This window comes from Xyrauchen texanus, chromosome 7, assembly GCF_025860055.1.
Source record: "Xyrauchen texanus isolate HMW12.3.18 chromosome 7, RBS_HiC_50CHRs, whole genome shotgun sequence".
Taxonomy (NCBI): domain Eukaryota; kingdom Metazoa; phylum Chordata; class Actinopteri; order Cypriniformes; family Catostomidae; genus Xyrauchen; species Xyrauchen texanus.
In genome coordinates, this window is record NC_068282.1 from 3,836,814 (window position 1) to 3,852,847 (window position 16,034).

Consider the following 16,034-nt stretch of genomic DNA (forward strand, 5'->3'; position numbering starts at 1 on the left):
AATACACTTTGTTATAAATTGTATTTAAAACTGTATTTATTTATTAATTATAAATACAATTTTATTTATAATACAATTTATATTTTATATTTAAGTTTTTATTTTGTTAACCCTAAACATTTAAGCTCTGAAGGCGTTTTTAAAGATTTCCCATTTCTGTGGCATAAAAAAAGGAGGGTCTAGCGTTTGGTATCATTGTAAAGAAAACGTTAAAATTGTTTTAATGATATTGATTATGATACATTATTTATTTCTTATTTGACATGATATATCTCTGCGTGTAAATAAGGTGGCTTTAGTTTTGTTCCCAATCATGTCAGCTGTATATGAGAAAAAGGTCTTGTTGATACAACAAAGCAATCGAAAGTTATAACTCTACAAAAATAATTTATCCTAGTGCCCAAAAATGTCTCCATGTGTCCAAAAGCCAATTAAATAGAACATAAGAATTGTACATAAGAAAAAAATGACACATGCAAACACAACAATGACTCAAGCATAGCATGCAGACATGATTTTAGTAATGATATTTTACAGAATGAGTTTCATTCTGTGCCATTTGAGTCATCATTGAGACTCTTTCATGTATCTGGCGCCATCTCCTGGTGGCCATATGTAACATTGTGCTTCTTGTGGATTTATTTTCTGTTTATTTATCATGTTGTAAGCGAAAACACGGCATAAAACAACAACAACATAATTGTTAAAGACATATACTTAGCTATTACTCGCTATATTTTTGTCTGTGAGTAAAACAATAGGCTGGTTGTCTGACACATGGCTATTTGATGAGTTTGTACATATTATTGCATTCAGTAAAAACATCAGTGCAAATGTTTTCATAAATGATCAAAACTGAACACAATTTCACTGCACTGGTTCAGTTTTGTAGAGCTTCTAAGCTTTACATTTATTACCTATTTTGTGTTGATCAATCTGAGCTTAAAGGGTCAAAGATACCTTAATTCAAATTACATATGATACAATATTATTTGAGTGCAATATGGTAATACAAATTTGTAGGGTAACGTTAATTGTCATAAAAATAATGCAAAAAAAAAAAAATATATCGTAATGGTCCAAAACATAGACTTGAGTTTCTATTTCAGCAAAATATTTTTCTTTTTTTTTTTTGGCCTGGAAATGTTTTGTGAGATTCACCCTTACATACATTCCTGTAAATTCACAATCTGGACATATATTTCTTATATTTTCACATCACTAGGACAGAGTAAACACAGAAACATGACAAACACATGTTGACTGGACAAATACAAAATAAATCAATGCAAATCAATTCTACATGACATCACAAGTATTAGTCTAACACTCTTAACCCACAGCTCATAATTCTCTTTTGCAAATATTAAAGTATTTTCAAAAACTCTATTAATATATTCATATAGTCTTATACCCTTTCCGGGAAATCTCATAAAATGTGCATTCAGTGCATTTTTTCCCCTCTACATTTTATTATCAAAATGCCACACATACACATATAATTATGTTCTATCTTTAAAACATGCCTCTATGTACATCGATTTATAGGTCATGCTGTAGAAACCAATTTGATCAATGCATATTTACACAAGCAGAGTTTGGGGGGTGAAGTTGTAGACATAAGTGCACACTAAATGGATTGCTTTATTTTAAGCGTCTAACTTAATGGAGACCGGGAGATGTTCAACATAACCCGTTTAACTGCCAATTACCATTTAATTTGAGTTAATATTTGGCATCTCAGAGAGTGGAGTTTACTGAATGGATTTGGGTAAATTTGGCTCCAAACAAACAAAGCAGTGGCAAAAAGCAGATACTCAAATGTGTGTGCAATACTCTGAATGCAAATTTCACTCATTTCATTAGTGTATACGATGCCTGTAAGTTTGGAGACAGTGTGTCTAGCATATTTTATTTATTTTTTAATCTTGAATATATGAGTTTAATTGCAGAATTACAGTAAAAAAGACTTTATGTGTAAAACATGCTTGACTAATGTTGAATTTAACATGAATGCATATTGTGACATCTATTTATGAATTATTAGTCCATAGATTTCCCATTTATTATTATCATATAAATGCAAAATCATGTTTTATAGTTTAAATTGATTAAAGTCTAATCAAAAGGCCCAATTTTTAATGTAAACAAATCTGTCTGTCTTTAGTTACACTCCAAAAAGAAAAGAAAAGCCAACAACACCTTGAAATTCTTTTTTCCTATTCAGTGAACAAATGATCTCACAATGCAGTTGAAACTATCTATTGTACATGATAATGTACAATAATGGCACAAGTGACATTCTTAATAAATGCCTAGCTTCCTAGTTTACCGATTTCCAGTTTTGGTGCACTTTTGAATCTGGACACTTCCATTGTTGGGTTTTAGTACATATGGGTAAGTAAATAATGGTAGAAGTTTAATGTTTTGGGTGAACTACCCCTTTAAAGTTTAGTGGATTTGGCAGAGATTGGGACATTTAGGCTTTAAGAACATGTTATGTAGAACACAGATTCTTGCTGGCCACTTCTATTGCCATAATCACTTTGCTATATAGTTGCACAATGGTATTTGAAAATGTTCTTTTGGACCAAATGCATCATATTCGTTTCTTCAGTTTCTCCTCAATTTGCACTATTTGGCAAAATGTGATATTGTTCATCTTTTCAAGTATGTTCTGTAGTATATTTCAGTGTTTGTTGGTGATTATGTGAAACAAACTGCCACAACGCGTACAGATGGGTCTGTGGTTTCATGCAGTGGTGGGTTGGTTATTTTGTTGGTTAGTCAGGTTGGCATGTGGGAAGTTACTTCTTGGCAAAAAGGGAAGCCAGAGCACCATCGATATCTTCCTCGGGTTGGAGTGGATGCCACTGGGCGATGGGGCGGCGTGGGTTTGCAAGCATATCAGACCAGTGCTTGGTCGCTGTGCCCGAGCCTTTACCGCCAATGAAGATCTTGCCAATGGCATCGTTCTTGCCTATCTTGTCGTAGTCAAAGACCGTCACCGCCACAATGATTTTCTAAGGTAAACAAAAGAACAAAGGAAAATCCTTCAGGCAAGCTAGTCCTATTGTATTGTAATGACCAAGTTCCCATCATAATATATCTTGTCTTCCTATATAATGTATGTACAGAAGTAGTAGTCAACACATATGGGTTTTCAATGGGCGACACTCAATCTGATATCTAGACAGTAGATGTATGCTAATGAAGTGACGCAAAGGGCAATTTGCTATTTTCCTGAGAAATTGGTAATTGCGCCAATTTTTTCACGTTTCAATCATTTAATTTTTCAAAATCGACCGGAAGATGTGGTGCATTCTGATACGATCACTGCTAATACTAGCCATGATTTGTGTGTCCGTAGGTGAAAATGATTAATACTTTTATTCTTTATAATTTAATGGAGCATACATCCATATCCTGACAAGAATCATGTTTTCCATGCATATAAAAGGAGCACGTCACTGACATTCAATAAGTAAGCAGTTAATGCACAAAAGAACGCAAGTACATATTTCTATTATTCTTATTCATTGCATACAGACTATTTACACTAACAACTTCTTATGAATGTGCTGTCTTTGTTTATATCGCTGGTGCTTGACAGGGAACGCCCTGTATAATAGGATGCAGACGGTGCAATTTTTTCATTGGAGTTACGAATTTTCTGGAACATTTTGGAACAGAATTGTTACTTTAAGGTGCTAGGTGAAATCACACTTATGTAATTTAAGTAACACCTTATTTTTAAAGGACTAGTTATATATTTTTTAATGTATCTGAGTAGATTTGGGACAGTGATAGTAAAAAAAACCAGCTAAAACAATCAAATCTATATGTTAAAGGCATTTAAAAGTAACAACAAATCTGTTGGGACCCCTGGGACATGAAAGTGGCTGAAGTTGAAGAAACAACCGTATTGTTATTTTCTATACGTGCAATCTCAAATCGGCCACGTACTCTACCTGCATTTGCTCCAGAGGAATCTCAAAGCTGAAGGACTCATTGTAGTATGGATTCAGCGTGTTCTTCTTCACCGTCGTCTTCTTCTTCTTTAGACGCTTTCCATTCTGCAACAACTGGATCTTCACATATGGATCTGCGAAAAGGTCAAACTTTATGAGTTCATTGCATTGCATATGAATAATGATGATGATAGTGATGATAAATTGTTCATCTAACCAAGTTTTCTCTAATGATTCAGTCAAACCTACTTGCAAAAGTTTGAAAATTGTAGGAGTTTTGGAGTAAAACTATAAGGGTGCCTTAAAAATATATTTGAGACAAATCTAAACAAAAAATATACTGATGAACAATTAAGATTATATGACTTTCCAAAGCTAGTCTCAAGGTCTCTAGGGCCTTTTATCTCTACTCATTTCTCACCAGACAGACCACCCACGTCCATCTTCTTCAGATTCTTTGCCTCAAGGATGCAGACGGTGAGTTTTCCCGCAGTAGGAACATAACGCAGAGAGATGCAGATATCACCGAGCTTCTCAGGCTATATTGAGAACACATAAACAGAAAATAGTGATTTTTCTAGGTATTGTCCATACACTATGACGACGTTACTTTCATGTAACTTTGGCTTGTTTTCCTCAAGTGGACCAGTTGGTCACAGGGACATTTGTAATAAAGATCAAGTTTCCTATCATTTTATATCATTCACAATATCAGATGATTTGATAATCACCTCTTCTTTCTCAGCACTGTCGAGGTCTCGCCACTCCTCAATAGGCTGACCCAGATCCAATGTGTTCATGGGTAGTTTTACCTCACCGATGATGTCGTGCTTGGAGAAGCGGTCATAGTCGAATACTGACATAACCAGCGTCTTCCCACCCAGCTCCTCATAAGCGATCTAATGTGGAAACCATTGAGAATAATTGACATAATAATCTGGGGACTGTTATATAAAGAAGTTTCAAACTGTCATAAATGACACTGTCTTAAATCATTGGATAGAATATATTGTCCTCTGAGAATTGCTATTTAAAGGAGAACCAAACTGTTTTTGCAGAGATGTGTAATAGATCTACTGTATGTGTCAAGCATATTGTCATGACAGACAGACAGACAGACAGACAGACATATAGATAGATAGATAGATAGATAAGCAGGCAGATAGACAGACAGACAGACAGATAAATAGATAGAGAGAGAGAAGCAGGCAGACAGAGACACAGAAAGACAGACAGATAGATAGATAGATAGAGGGAGAGAGAAGCAGACAGATAGACAGACAGATAGATAGATAGATAGAGAAGCAGGCAGACAGACAGATAGATAGAGGGAGAGAGAAGCAGACAGACAGACAGACAGATAGATAGATAGATAGAGAAGCAGGCAGACAGACAGACAGACAGACAGATAGATAGAGAAGCAGACAGGCAGACAGACAGACAGATAGATAGAGGGAGAGAGAAGCAGACAGACAGACAGACAGATAGATAGATAGAGAAGCAGGCAGACAGACAGACAGACAGACAGATAGATAGATAGATAGATAGAAGGAGGCAGGCAGGCAGACAGACAGATAGATAGAGAAGTAGACAGACAGGCAAGCAGACAGACAGACAGACAGATAGAGAAGCAGACATACAGAGAGACAGACAGAGAGATAGATAGAGAAGGAGACAGACAGATAGAGAGAGAGAGAAGCAGGCAGACAGACAGACATATAAGCAGACAGATAGATAGACAGACAGACAGACAGAGACAGACAGATAGATAGAGAAGCAGACAGACAGACAGATAGATAGATACAGAAGCAGACAGACAGACAGATAGAGACAGACAGATAGATAGAGAGAAGCAGACAGACAGACAGACATATAAGCAGACAGACAGATAGACAGACAGACAAATAGAGAGAGAGAGAAGCAGACAGCCAGACAGATAAATAGATAGAGAGAGAGAAGCAGGCAGGCAGACAGACAGACAGATAGATAGAGAGAAGCAGACAGACAGGCAGACAGACCGATAGAGAAGCAGACAGCCAGACAGATAGAGAGAGAGAGAAGCAGGCAGACAGACAGGCAGACAGACAGACAGATAGAGAGAGAGAAGCAGACAGACAGACAGGCAGACAGACAGACCGATAGAGAAGCAGACAGCCAGACAGATAGATAGAGAGAGAAGCAGGCAGGCAGGCAGGCAGACAGACAGGCAGACAGACAGACAGATAGAGAGAGAGAAGCAGACAGACAGACAGACAGGCAGACAGACCGATAGAGAAGCAGACAGCCAGACAGATAGATAGAGAGAGAGAAGCAGGCAGGCAGACAGACAGACAGACAGACAGATAGGAGAAGCAGACAGACAGATAGATAGACAGACAGAGAAGCAGACAAACAGATTAATGCAAAAATTAAATACAACTCTGAATGGAAATAAATTTTTTTGATGTTGCATGAGGTTGTCGAAACAATCTCACAATGAATGCATGCCGTAATCAAAGCTAAAGGTGGTCCAATGAAATATTAGAGCATGCAACAATTGTTTTGGCCAGGCAGTGTAGATAGATAGATAGATAGATAGATAGATAGATAGATAGATAGATAGATAGATAGATAGATAGATAGATAGATAGATAGATAGATAGATAGGCAGAACCCTCAGAGAGACGGATAGACACACAAACAGACAGACAGACAGGTAAGACAATATACAATTTTTAAAAGAAAAATGACAAATTGAGTTTAAAATATGTAAACAATGGTGCAATTTTTAAAACACTCTGTTCTCTTAATTATACTTTGCATGATTTGCATGACAACACCTCCTCACTTTACTTTCTAGATCTATAACAATCTGGCATGTTCACTCTTACATTGTGCAGATTTGGCCGATCCATTTTTAGCAATACAGTGAGCTTTTATCAGTGTTAGGGGCTTTGAAAATGGGTAATTGTTCCTGTCCCAGATCAATAGTGTGAGACTATTACAGCTGATGTACGGTCCACCAGAGGCTGTTCAGCCCCTCTCGAGCTCATTACCGACTCTGACAAACTAAAGCTCATTCAAGAGCCGCTGAGAGCATTAGCACCAAAATGCTACCAACATCTTATGTATGTCTTTGTTTATATCACTGGTGCTTGACAGGGAACGCACCGTATAATAGGACGCAGACGGTGCAATTACCGGAGAAGAATTTCAGAATTAAATTACACTTGATCCAGCCCATTAGCGCTTTGCGCTCATCATTTTGCCAAACCCACTTGCACCTAAACTTAGTGCACGCTTGCATGAAAATACCAAAACATCAAATTTGTCAAAACTGTAAACGGCTAACCTTGAAGACAAAGGATTCGTTGAACACTGGGTTGAGGGTCTTTTTGTGCACTTTAGTGTCAAATTTCTTCTTTTTATCTGGTAGAATAAACACTCTAACATAAGGGTCTGAAGTCCCACCAGAGTCCATGGAGATCAGATCAGCACACTGTAAGATTCCAACTGTCAACTGCGGACAATATGAAGGAGGGAAAATATAAGCAAGACATTAATGACAAGAATATCTGAGAATACAAGACATTTCAGGTTTATGAAATGTCTCTCATGCTTTATGCAGGGTTTTACATAGACAGTCATAGTCTTATATAAATCACATTACAAAATTATGTGACACTTGTATGCTAATTTTTCTTACAACAACTTTAACAGGTTTGAATAGTTAAGCTTGCCAATACAAACAAGCTGTTCTCACAAAATCACATTGCTATACTTACATGATTTATACTGTGGCAAGAAAAAGTATGTGAACTCTTTGGAATTACCTGCATTTATGTATAAATTTGTCTTAAAATCTGTTTTGATCTTCTTCATCTAAGTTACAATAATTAACAAACACAATCTGCTTTAACTAATAACACACAAATTGTTGTATTGTTCTTGTACATATTAAATATATCAAAAAGTCTGTGAACCCCTAGGCTAATGATGTCAACAAAAGCTAATTAGAGACAGGAGTTGGCAAACCTGGCATCCAATTAATGAAACAGGATTGGAGGTGTGGGTTAGAGCTACTTTGACTTATAAAAAGCACTGAAAAATGTTGAGTTTGCTATACACAAGAGGTATCAGCTGGTGTGTACAATGCTTTACAGAATGAGATTTCAGAAGACCTATGATCAAGAATTGTTGCTTTAAATCTGGAAAGGGTTATAAAGTTATCTCGAAGAGCTTAGATATTCGAAGAGCTTAGATAGTTAGGCAAATTGTCTATAAATAGAGACGATTTAATACTGTAGATACTCTCCCTAGAAGTGGCTGTCCCAAGATGACTCAAAGGGCACAACGCAGAATGCTCAATGAGGTAAACAAGAACCATAGAGTGACAGCTAAAGACTTGAAGGAACCATTGGAACTGGTTAACATCTCTGTTCAGGGGGCCTGGGTATCTCAGTGGTAAAAGACGCTGGCTACCACCCCAGGAGTTCGCTAGTTCGAATCCCAGGGTGTGCTGAGTGACTAAGCAACCAAATAGGCCCGGTTACTAGGGAGGGTAGAGTCACATGGGGTAACCTCCTCGTGGTCGCTATAATGTTATTCGTTCTCAGTGGGGCCCGTGGTGAGCGTAGATGCCGTGGTGGATGGGACAACGCGCTCATTAGATGCATGGGCTGACGTCTCAGATGCAGAGGCAGCTGTGATTCATCCTCTGCCACCCAGATTGAGGCGAGTCGCTATGCGACCGCGAGTACTTAAAAGCGCATTGGGATATAGTATTCCAAATTGGGATTGAAAGGGGTTCCAAATTGAAAAAGGGGAAAAAATTTAAATAAAACATCTCTGTTCAGGAGTCTACTATATGGAAAACAGGAATGGTTTCCATGGCTGGACACTAAGAAGGAAGCTGCTGCTTTCCAATAAAAACATTGCTTGGTAACTTCATCGCCTTAAGTTTGCCAAAGACCACCCTGACACTCCACAACACTACTGGGAAAATGTACTGGGACTGTTGAAACTAAGGTTGAGTTGTTTGGGAAGAACACGCAGCCCTACATATGGCTTAAAAAGGGCAACACATACCAACATGAAAACATCATCCCAACGGTGAAGTATGGTGGAGGGAGCATCATGATTTTGGGCAGCTCTGCTGCTTCAGTGCCTGGACGACTTGTCATCATCGAGGGAAAAATCAATTCCTAAATTTGAAGCTCAGCAGAAGTTGGGTGATGCAGCAGGACAATGACCCTAAACATCAAAGTAAATCCACTACAGAATGGCTTTTAAAAAGAAAATCCACCTTTTGGAGTGGCCCAGTCAGAGCCCAGACCTTAACCCAATAGAGATGCTGTGGAATGACCTCAAGAGAGAGACGTTAACACCAGACATCCTAAGGATATGGCTGAGGTGAAGAAGTTCTGAAAAGAAGAACGTTGTGCAGGTCTAATCTGCAGCTACTGGAAAAGCTTGGTTGAGGTTATTGCTGCCAAAGGAGGATCGACCAGTTATTACATCTAAGGGTTCACTTACTTTTTACACAGCACTGTGAATGTTTAATGGGATGTGTTCAATAAAGTCGTGAAAGATTATAACTGTTTGTGTGTTGTTAGCTTAAGCACATTGTGTTTGTCTGTACTTGTGACTTTGATGAAGATGTGATCACATTTTATGACCAATAAATGAAGAAAGCCAGCTAATTCCAAAGGGTTCACATACTTTTTCTTGCCACTGTATGTTTTTTCAGTATCATCTTTTCGAGTGCACTTTTAGAAGCTGTATTAGCTTGTGTTCAGCTCAAATTACTCCAGCACATTCTTATATTACCATGTTAGTAAAAATCAGAATTGACAAACTTAACTTGTGCAGATTTCGATGTTTTAAAGCTTTTTAGCTCAAATTACTACAAAAACCGTCTTGCATAACCATGTTATTGTGCCAAAAATGTACAAAATATGTTGTTATATCAGACAAGATGATGAACTGGTAATAAGTTTCATTAACAGAAAAAGTTAAAGATTAAAAAAATAATAAACAATGCATCAAGTAGGCTATTAATCGGACGATGTTGACATGCTAACCTTGGCGTCCTGGAAGTCATAATCCAAAGAATATTGAAGTTTCCCCAGTTTCTCTACTTCCTTTTCCTCTTCCTCTTTCTCTTCCTCCGTCAAACCAGTTTCCCCTTCTTCGTCGTCATCATCCTGGTGTTTCTGTGGGGCAAACGATGAAGTATATTAGCAAGAAGATATCTGTAATGAGAATACATCTCTGGCTCCTGTCTAAAAGCATGCCACAAGCTCAGAGCCACGGTCAGTTGCAGTTGGGTTGGAGAGATGCTTTTGTCTGGCCTGACCAGATAGTTATCTGCCATATCGAACTCTGAATAATGTGGTCATTCAAGGGCTGGATGTTGGAAACAACTTGAGTTCACAAATTTTATTGGTGACACTTTCTCTGCATGTTTATGTTCAGGGTGCCCACATTTTTTGACCAAAGAATTTCCATGACTTCACAAGTCATTCGTAAATACTGGATAAGGATGTGTTATAATCATTTTTTGAGATTGGAGAAAAAAAAAGAGAAATTTCTAGCCAATATACCATTTTTGATTGACTGAGTGTAAATAGACATATTTTATTCACTATCGAAAAATGTATGAATTCTAATTTTTTCCAACTTTTATCAATTTCCATGACTTTTCCAGGCCCTGTAGACATAGGTTTTCCCAGTAGACCATGGGAACCCTGTTTCTTATCTTTTCAGGGAATTCACATGTAGTGTCTGTAGAATTAGGTTTTTGTAGAAAACTGAAAAACATTATTTCGACATTTTAATTTCTACTTTTATAAAACAGAATTTTATCCTAATCACATTATAACTAGGAGTTGTAAAAAAATTCATTTAAAAAAATGGATAACACTTACAAAAAGATTATATTTGTTAACATTAGTAAATGCATTAGACGTCATGAACTAACATTTTGTTTTATTAATCTTATTTTATTTATAATTTATTAAAATACAATTTTTAATTGTTAGTTCATGTTAGTTCATAATGCAACTAATGTTAAAATATACAACTATTGAAAAAAATATACAGTATTAGTACAATATTAATTTAAAATGATGAAATGTTCATTGATAGTTTGAACTAATGTTAATTAATGCAAATTTATTGTAAAGTGTTACCAAACATAAATAGTGAGGCTTTTGTTGATATGCATAATTTGGTGCTGCAAGTATTTCCTCATCAGTATGATACATTTAACTGCTCATTCTCTGGGGAATAAATGATGGCAGCAAATGCCTTAACAACGTTCAAACCGGAGGGAGAAATTATTTTTTACTATGCACATAATTACATCATTTTTAGTTTCTACAAATAGGTCACAATTCCAACACTATACAGTGAATGCAAAAAGTATTTGGATACTTAAGTCACACTTAAAAATGTCTAAATGGCAATGCATTAGACAACAAAATATCACGTTTCACCAACTTTTCTGAGGTATTCTTGCTCAATTACTTTTAAGGTCTTTTAACTTTTCTGAGGTATTTTTTCTCAATGACAAACCTAAATATAGCTGCAGTTATCGGGGTCCAAGCACATGTGAAGTCTGGCCCAAAATAACCACACTTGGGGATACTCTGGACACGGTTGTTTTGGTGTCGAAATTCAACTGCTTTGATTACACATGCACAATAGGTATTTTTCTAAGTTTTAGTGTTTAAGTTTTAAGTTTGAATATTGAACAAGATACAGGCCAATTTGTCATTATTGACCACACACAAACACATATTGGCTTTATCTTCTACAATTTTGTCAGAAAGGGCTCTAGATGATACAAACCAAATTTCGTGCAAATCAGACTAGGATTCGTTCGAAAAAGTAGGTTTTTCAAAAACAATCATAGTAAAGGAAAAGTTTTCTGTCAGAAAATGAAAATCAACATAACTATATGATTTGAGGGCACTGATGGATTCAGAGAAAACTTAAACATTAGTTCTAGCCTGTACGGTTCCAGAATTATTGACGAAAATGTAAATTAGCTTATTATAGCGCCACCTTGTGGCTGATCCCCACAAAATTTGGTATACAGCCTATTTTTATCCACCTGTAAGTGGATGCCAAATGTCATAATGATTGGCTGTTCAGAACACAACTTAGCTACTAAATTTGTTTGGCTAACGGCGGCCATATTTAGTTAATTTGTCCAATATATAACTTTTTAAGGAAACGTTACCACTTCCTTAAAGTCAGTTGCAGAGTTATGATGTGTTTTTAGTTAACACATCCACATCTCCCTATGGGGAGAATTGGACATAATTTGGGTTTCTTGCTAATTGTGATTGCTCTATCTGTTTTGATATTTTGTTATCTAAATCAATGACATTCAGACATATTAAATGTGGCTGAAATGTGAAAATGTGTTTAGGAGTCGCTGTATGGGAAGATGCCAGGGGGGAATTTTTTTTATTATTTTGCATTTTAAACTGAATCTTTGAATATGTCTCAATTTTGATTTTTCAAATCTGTAAAAACCTAATTCAAAGCACCTAGGGCAGCTGATAAACTGCAGGTAATTTTTCGTGTTTGTTGGTTAACAACTATGAAGGGTATTTGTGCCACCAAAAAAAAAATGTCTCACTCAAGTCAGTTCCTAGCCATATAGCAACAAATTAAAGGGCACAGCAGATTATGCGCTAATATTAATAAAAAAGATCATGGGAAAGATATTTTTGTTTTCATTAAGATAGACCTGATTATAGTTATTATGACAAGCAAACATATATATTAGTACACATACAAATGTTTTGGAGATAAAAATCAGGAATATTAGTATATTTTCCAATTAATAAATAAATAAACAGCCATGCCCTTTAACACATGCATACATTGTGAATCACGTGGGATGTCTTTGATTAACTTAACAAACATCTTGTCAGTATTATTGAGTTAATAATTAGTTATTCCATTCACACCTGCTAAAACATTTTTTTGTCTCTTTGTTATTATTTTAAGTTCATTTTTGGTCCACTTCAGTGGAGTTTTAATCTGCATTGTAACTTTCCTTTGTTTATAATTGTATTATTTTCAAGCAGCGGGAACTAAAACGCTTAAAACAAGAAAGTTACAACAGCCATTCCATCCAAATCCCACCCACGCGGTGCTAGCACTCAGCGGCCAATCAGCTGTGCCGTTCATCCGTCCACCTACCGTAGCGCCGACGCCAGTTAGCGTCAACAAATGCGGCGCACGCGCATTAGACACAGTGGGAGGAAGGAGAGCAGAGAGAGAGGGAGAAGTTGAACTCACGACACTCCAAAAAAACAGTACGAAACACAGTAAAAGACAGTAAACAACACCAAGAGCACTATTGGAGAAATGACACACTGTTGAAGTTTAATCTGTATGTGACAGGGATGTACCATACAAATTTTTTTGTTTTAGATATTGGCGCAAAAAACACTTTTGTTTTGATAAATTAAGAGATTCAAGGGTCATTCTATGCAACAGGCGCCTTTTCTATTTTGTACATTTCTGTATGATTTTAAACATTCAACAGACATGTAATGTATTTTAGGGTTAATGAATTGGATTGTGCAATTTCCAGCTAAATTAAATAATAATGATACTGTATATATCAGGATATTACGCTTGAGAAATGTAACCAGGTGGACGGTAACAGGGTTGATGTTAACAGGATTGACAATTTTACTGTTTATAATGCCACTTCAAGGTATTAGAGATAATTTAATGCGTATGTCTACTGATATCTATTAAAAAAAAAAAAAAATGGTTTACCATACTTTATCATTATTAGGTGTTTGTGTGTTTGTGTGTGTATACAGTATATACAAATAGATGAGCCAAAACATTATGACCACCTGCCTAATATGCTGTTGGTCCTCCGTGTGCCGCCAAGACAGCACCGACCCACCGAGGCATAGACTCTACAAGACCTCTGAAGGTGTACTGTGGTATTTGGCACCAAAACATTATTTCCTTCAAATCCTGTAAGTTGCATGGTGGAGCCGCCATGGATCGGACTTGTTGGTCCAGCACATCCCACAGATGCTCAATCGGATAGAGATCTGAGGAATTTGGAGGCCAAGGCAACACCTTGAACTCTTCATCATGTTCCTCAAAACATTCCCAAACAATGTGTGCAGTGTGGCAGGCACATTATCCTGCTAAAAAAGGCAATAGCCATCAGGGAATACCATTGCCATGTAGGGGTGTACCTGGTCTGCAACAACGTTTAGGTAGGTGGCACGTGCCAAATTGACATCCATATGAAAGGCCGTACCCAGGGTTTCCCAGCAGAACATTGCCCAGAGCATCTTACTCCCTCCATCATCTTGTCATCTTCCCACAGTGCATCCTGGTGCCATTAATTCCCCAGGTAACTAGCGCACACGTACACAGCTGTCCACATGATGTAAAACAAAACGGGGCTCATCGGACCAGGTGGCCTTCTTCCACTGATTGTTTGCTTACCATCTAATCTACCCTGACCCTGACATGTGGCCTCGTTTGGAGATGATCAGTGTTATATGTGTCTCGTGTGAGTGGTCATAATGTTTTGGCTCATCAGTGTATATATTTCTATTTTTCTATAATTCTTACTAAAATTATTATTATTTATTTTATTACTTTTTTTGCTTGTTAAATTTTTGTTGATGTGTTTCAAAAAATGGCTACTCAATAACACATCATTATTATTTAATATTTTAAGCTGATGTCAGATATTGATCACAAAAGTCATTATTTACACATGTTAGTGAGAGGCACTCAATTGTGAATGACCCTTAAAGCGTCTACTGTATCTTTTTACTCTTTGTGAGATTTTTTCTTCATCTTTGTGACACCATATGTGCATTGCACCACAGTTTGGCAACATCCAGTGTGCCATTTCTTTTCAAAGAAAACAAAACACTTACATTACTCACAATCACAATAAAGAAAACCATGAAGCTAATCACAAACAGACTCCCCTCTATCAATGCAACACACTCAAAAGTGATCCTTTATGGATAACACAATTTTGTTGTTGTTGGAGTTGAAGCCATCTAAGTAGTTTTACTTAGTCTAGAATCACAAAATGAAATTGATTGAAGTGTGCACTGTCACAACAGAAAGCCCTGTTACATACATCTCCACCCTGCATGTTCTTCATGTTAAAGCCATCCTTTCCCTTTTTGCCTTTCTTGTTTTTCTTCTTCTTACAGCAACATTTCTTGATGATGCAAAAGCAGCAGGTGAGGACGAGGAGTGCGGCGACCACGGCGATGGCAATGAGCGCCCAGGGAGGCACTGCAGAGCATCATGAGAAAAGACAGAGAGGTTTATTCAGAGAGGATGATGGAGTGTGGTCCACTAGTCTCCATTCACTGCAAAAAATACATACAAATTTCACAGTTTTTTGTCTTGTTTTTAGTAAAAATATCTAAACACCCTTAAAATGATCCAGATGATCCAGAATGCAGCAGCACGTCTGGTCTTTAATGAACCTAAGAGAGCACATGTTACACCACTCTTTGTCTCTCTCCACTGGCTGCCGGTTGATGCACGTATTAAATTCAAGTCCCTGATGCTGGCATACAAAACAGTCACTGGGTCTGCTCCAGCATACCTAAAATCATTTATGCAGAGCTACGTTCCCACCAGAAGCCTGCGGTCGGCTAAGGAGCGTCGCCTTGTCGTACCAAAATAAAGAGGCACCAAAACACTTTCAGTTTCATCATACCACGGTGGTGGAATGACCTTCCCAACTCAATCCGGGAAGCTAACTCACTCTCTATTTTCAAAAAACGGCTAAAAACACATCTTTTCCAAAAGCACTTAACACTAAAAATATATATATATATTTATTTACATTTCTTGTTGCACTTAAATCTGTTTTGTATACTATTCTGATGATAGTGAAACTTTGTAGTATGGCACTTTTCATACCACTGTCTCCCTAAGATGATTCGCTGATGTTTTCCTCTTTTGTAAGTCGCTTTGGATAAAAGCGTCTGCCAAATGAATAAATGTAAATGTAAATGTAAAACAAGAAACAATTACTTGAGAAGC

The 16,034-nt window shown here is 37.0% G+C and overlaps 1 protein-coding gene across 1 annotated transcript in view; it reads right to left on the reverse strand.

Moving 5' to 3' along the window:
- Nucleotides 1-16,034, reverse strand: part of LOC127646722 (synaptotagmin-2-like) — a 60,531-nt gene continuing 44,497 nt past the window's right edge. The window contains exons 3-9 of the mRNA XM_052130560.1: nucleotides 15,112-15,272; nucleotides 10,034-10,165; nucleotides 7,303-7,470; nucleotides 4,703-4,870; nucleotides 4,393-4,510; nucleotides 3,972-4,105; nucleotides 1-3,023 (exon numbers count right to left, since the gene is read on the reverse strand). Coding sequence (XP_051986520.1) covers nucleotides 2,808-3,023; nucleotides 3,972-4,105; nucleotides 4,393-4,510; nucleotides 4,703-4,870; nucleotides 7,303-7,470; nucleotides 10,034-10,165; nucleotides 15,112-15,272 — 1,097 coding nt within the window. The 3' untranslated portion in view covers nucleotides 1-2,807. The remainder of the gene's footprint in view (nucleotides 3,024-3,971; nucleotides 4,106-4,392; nucleotides 4,511-4,702; nucleotides 4,871-7,302; nucleotides 7,471-10,033; nucleotides 10,166-15,111; nucleotides 15,273-16,034) is intronic.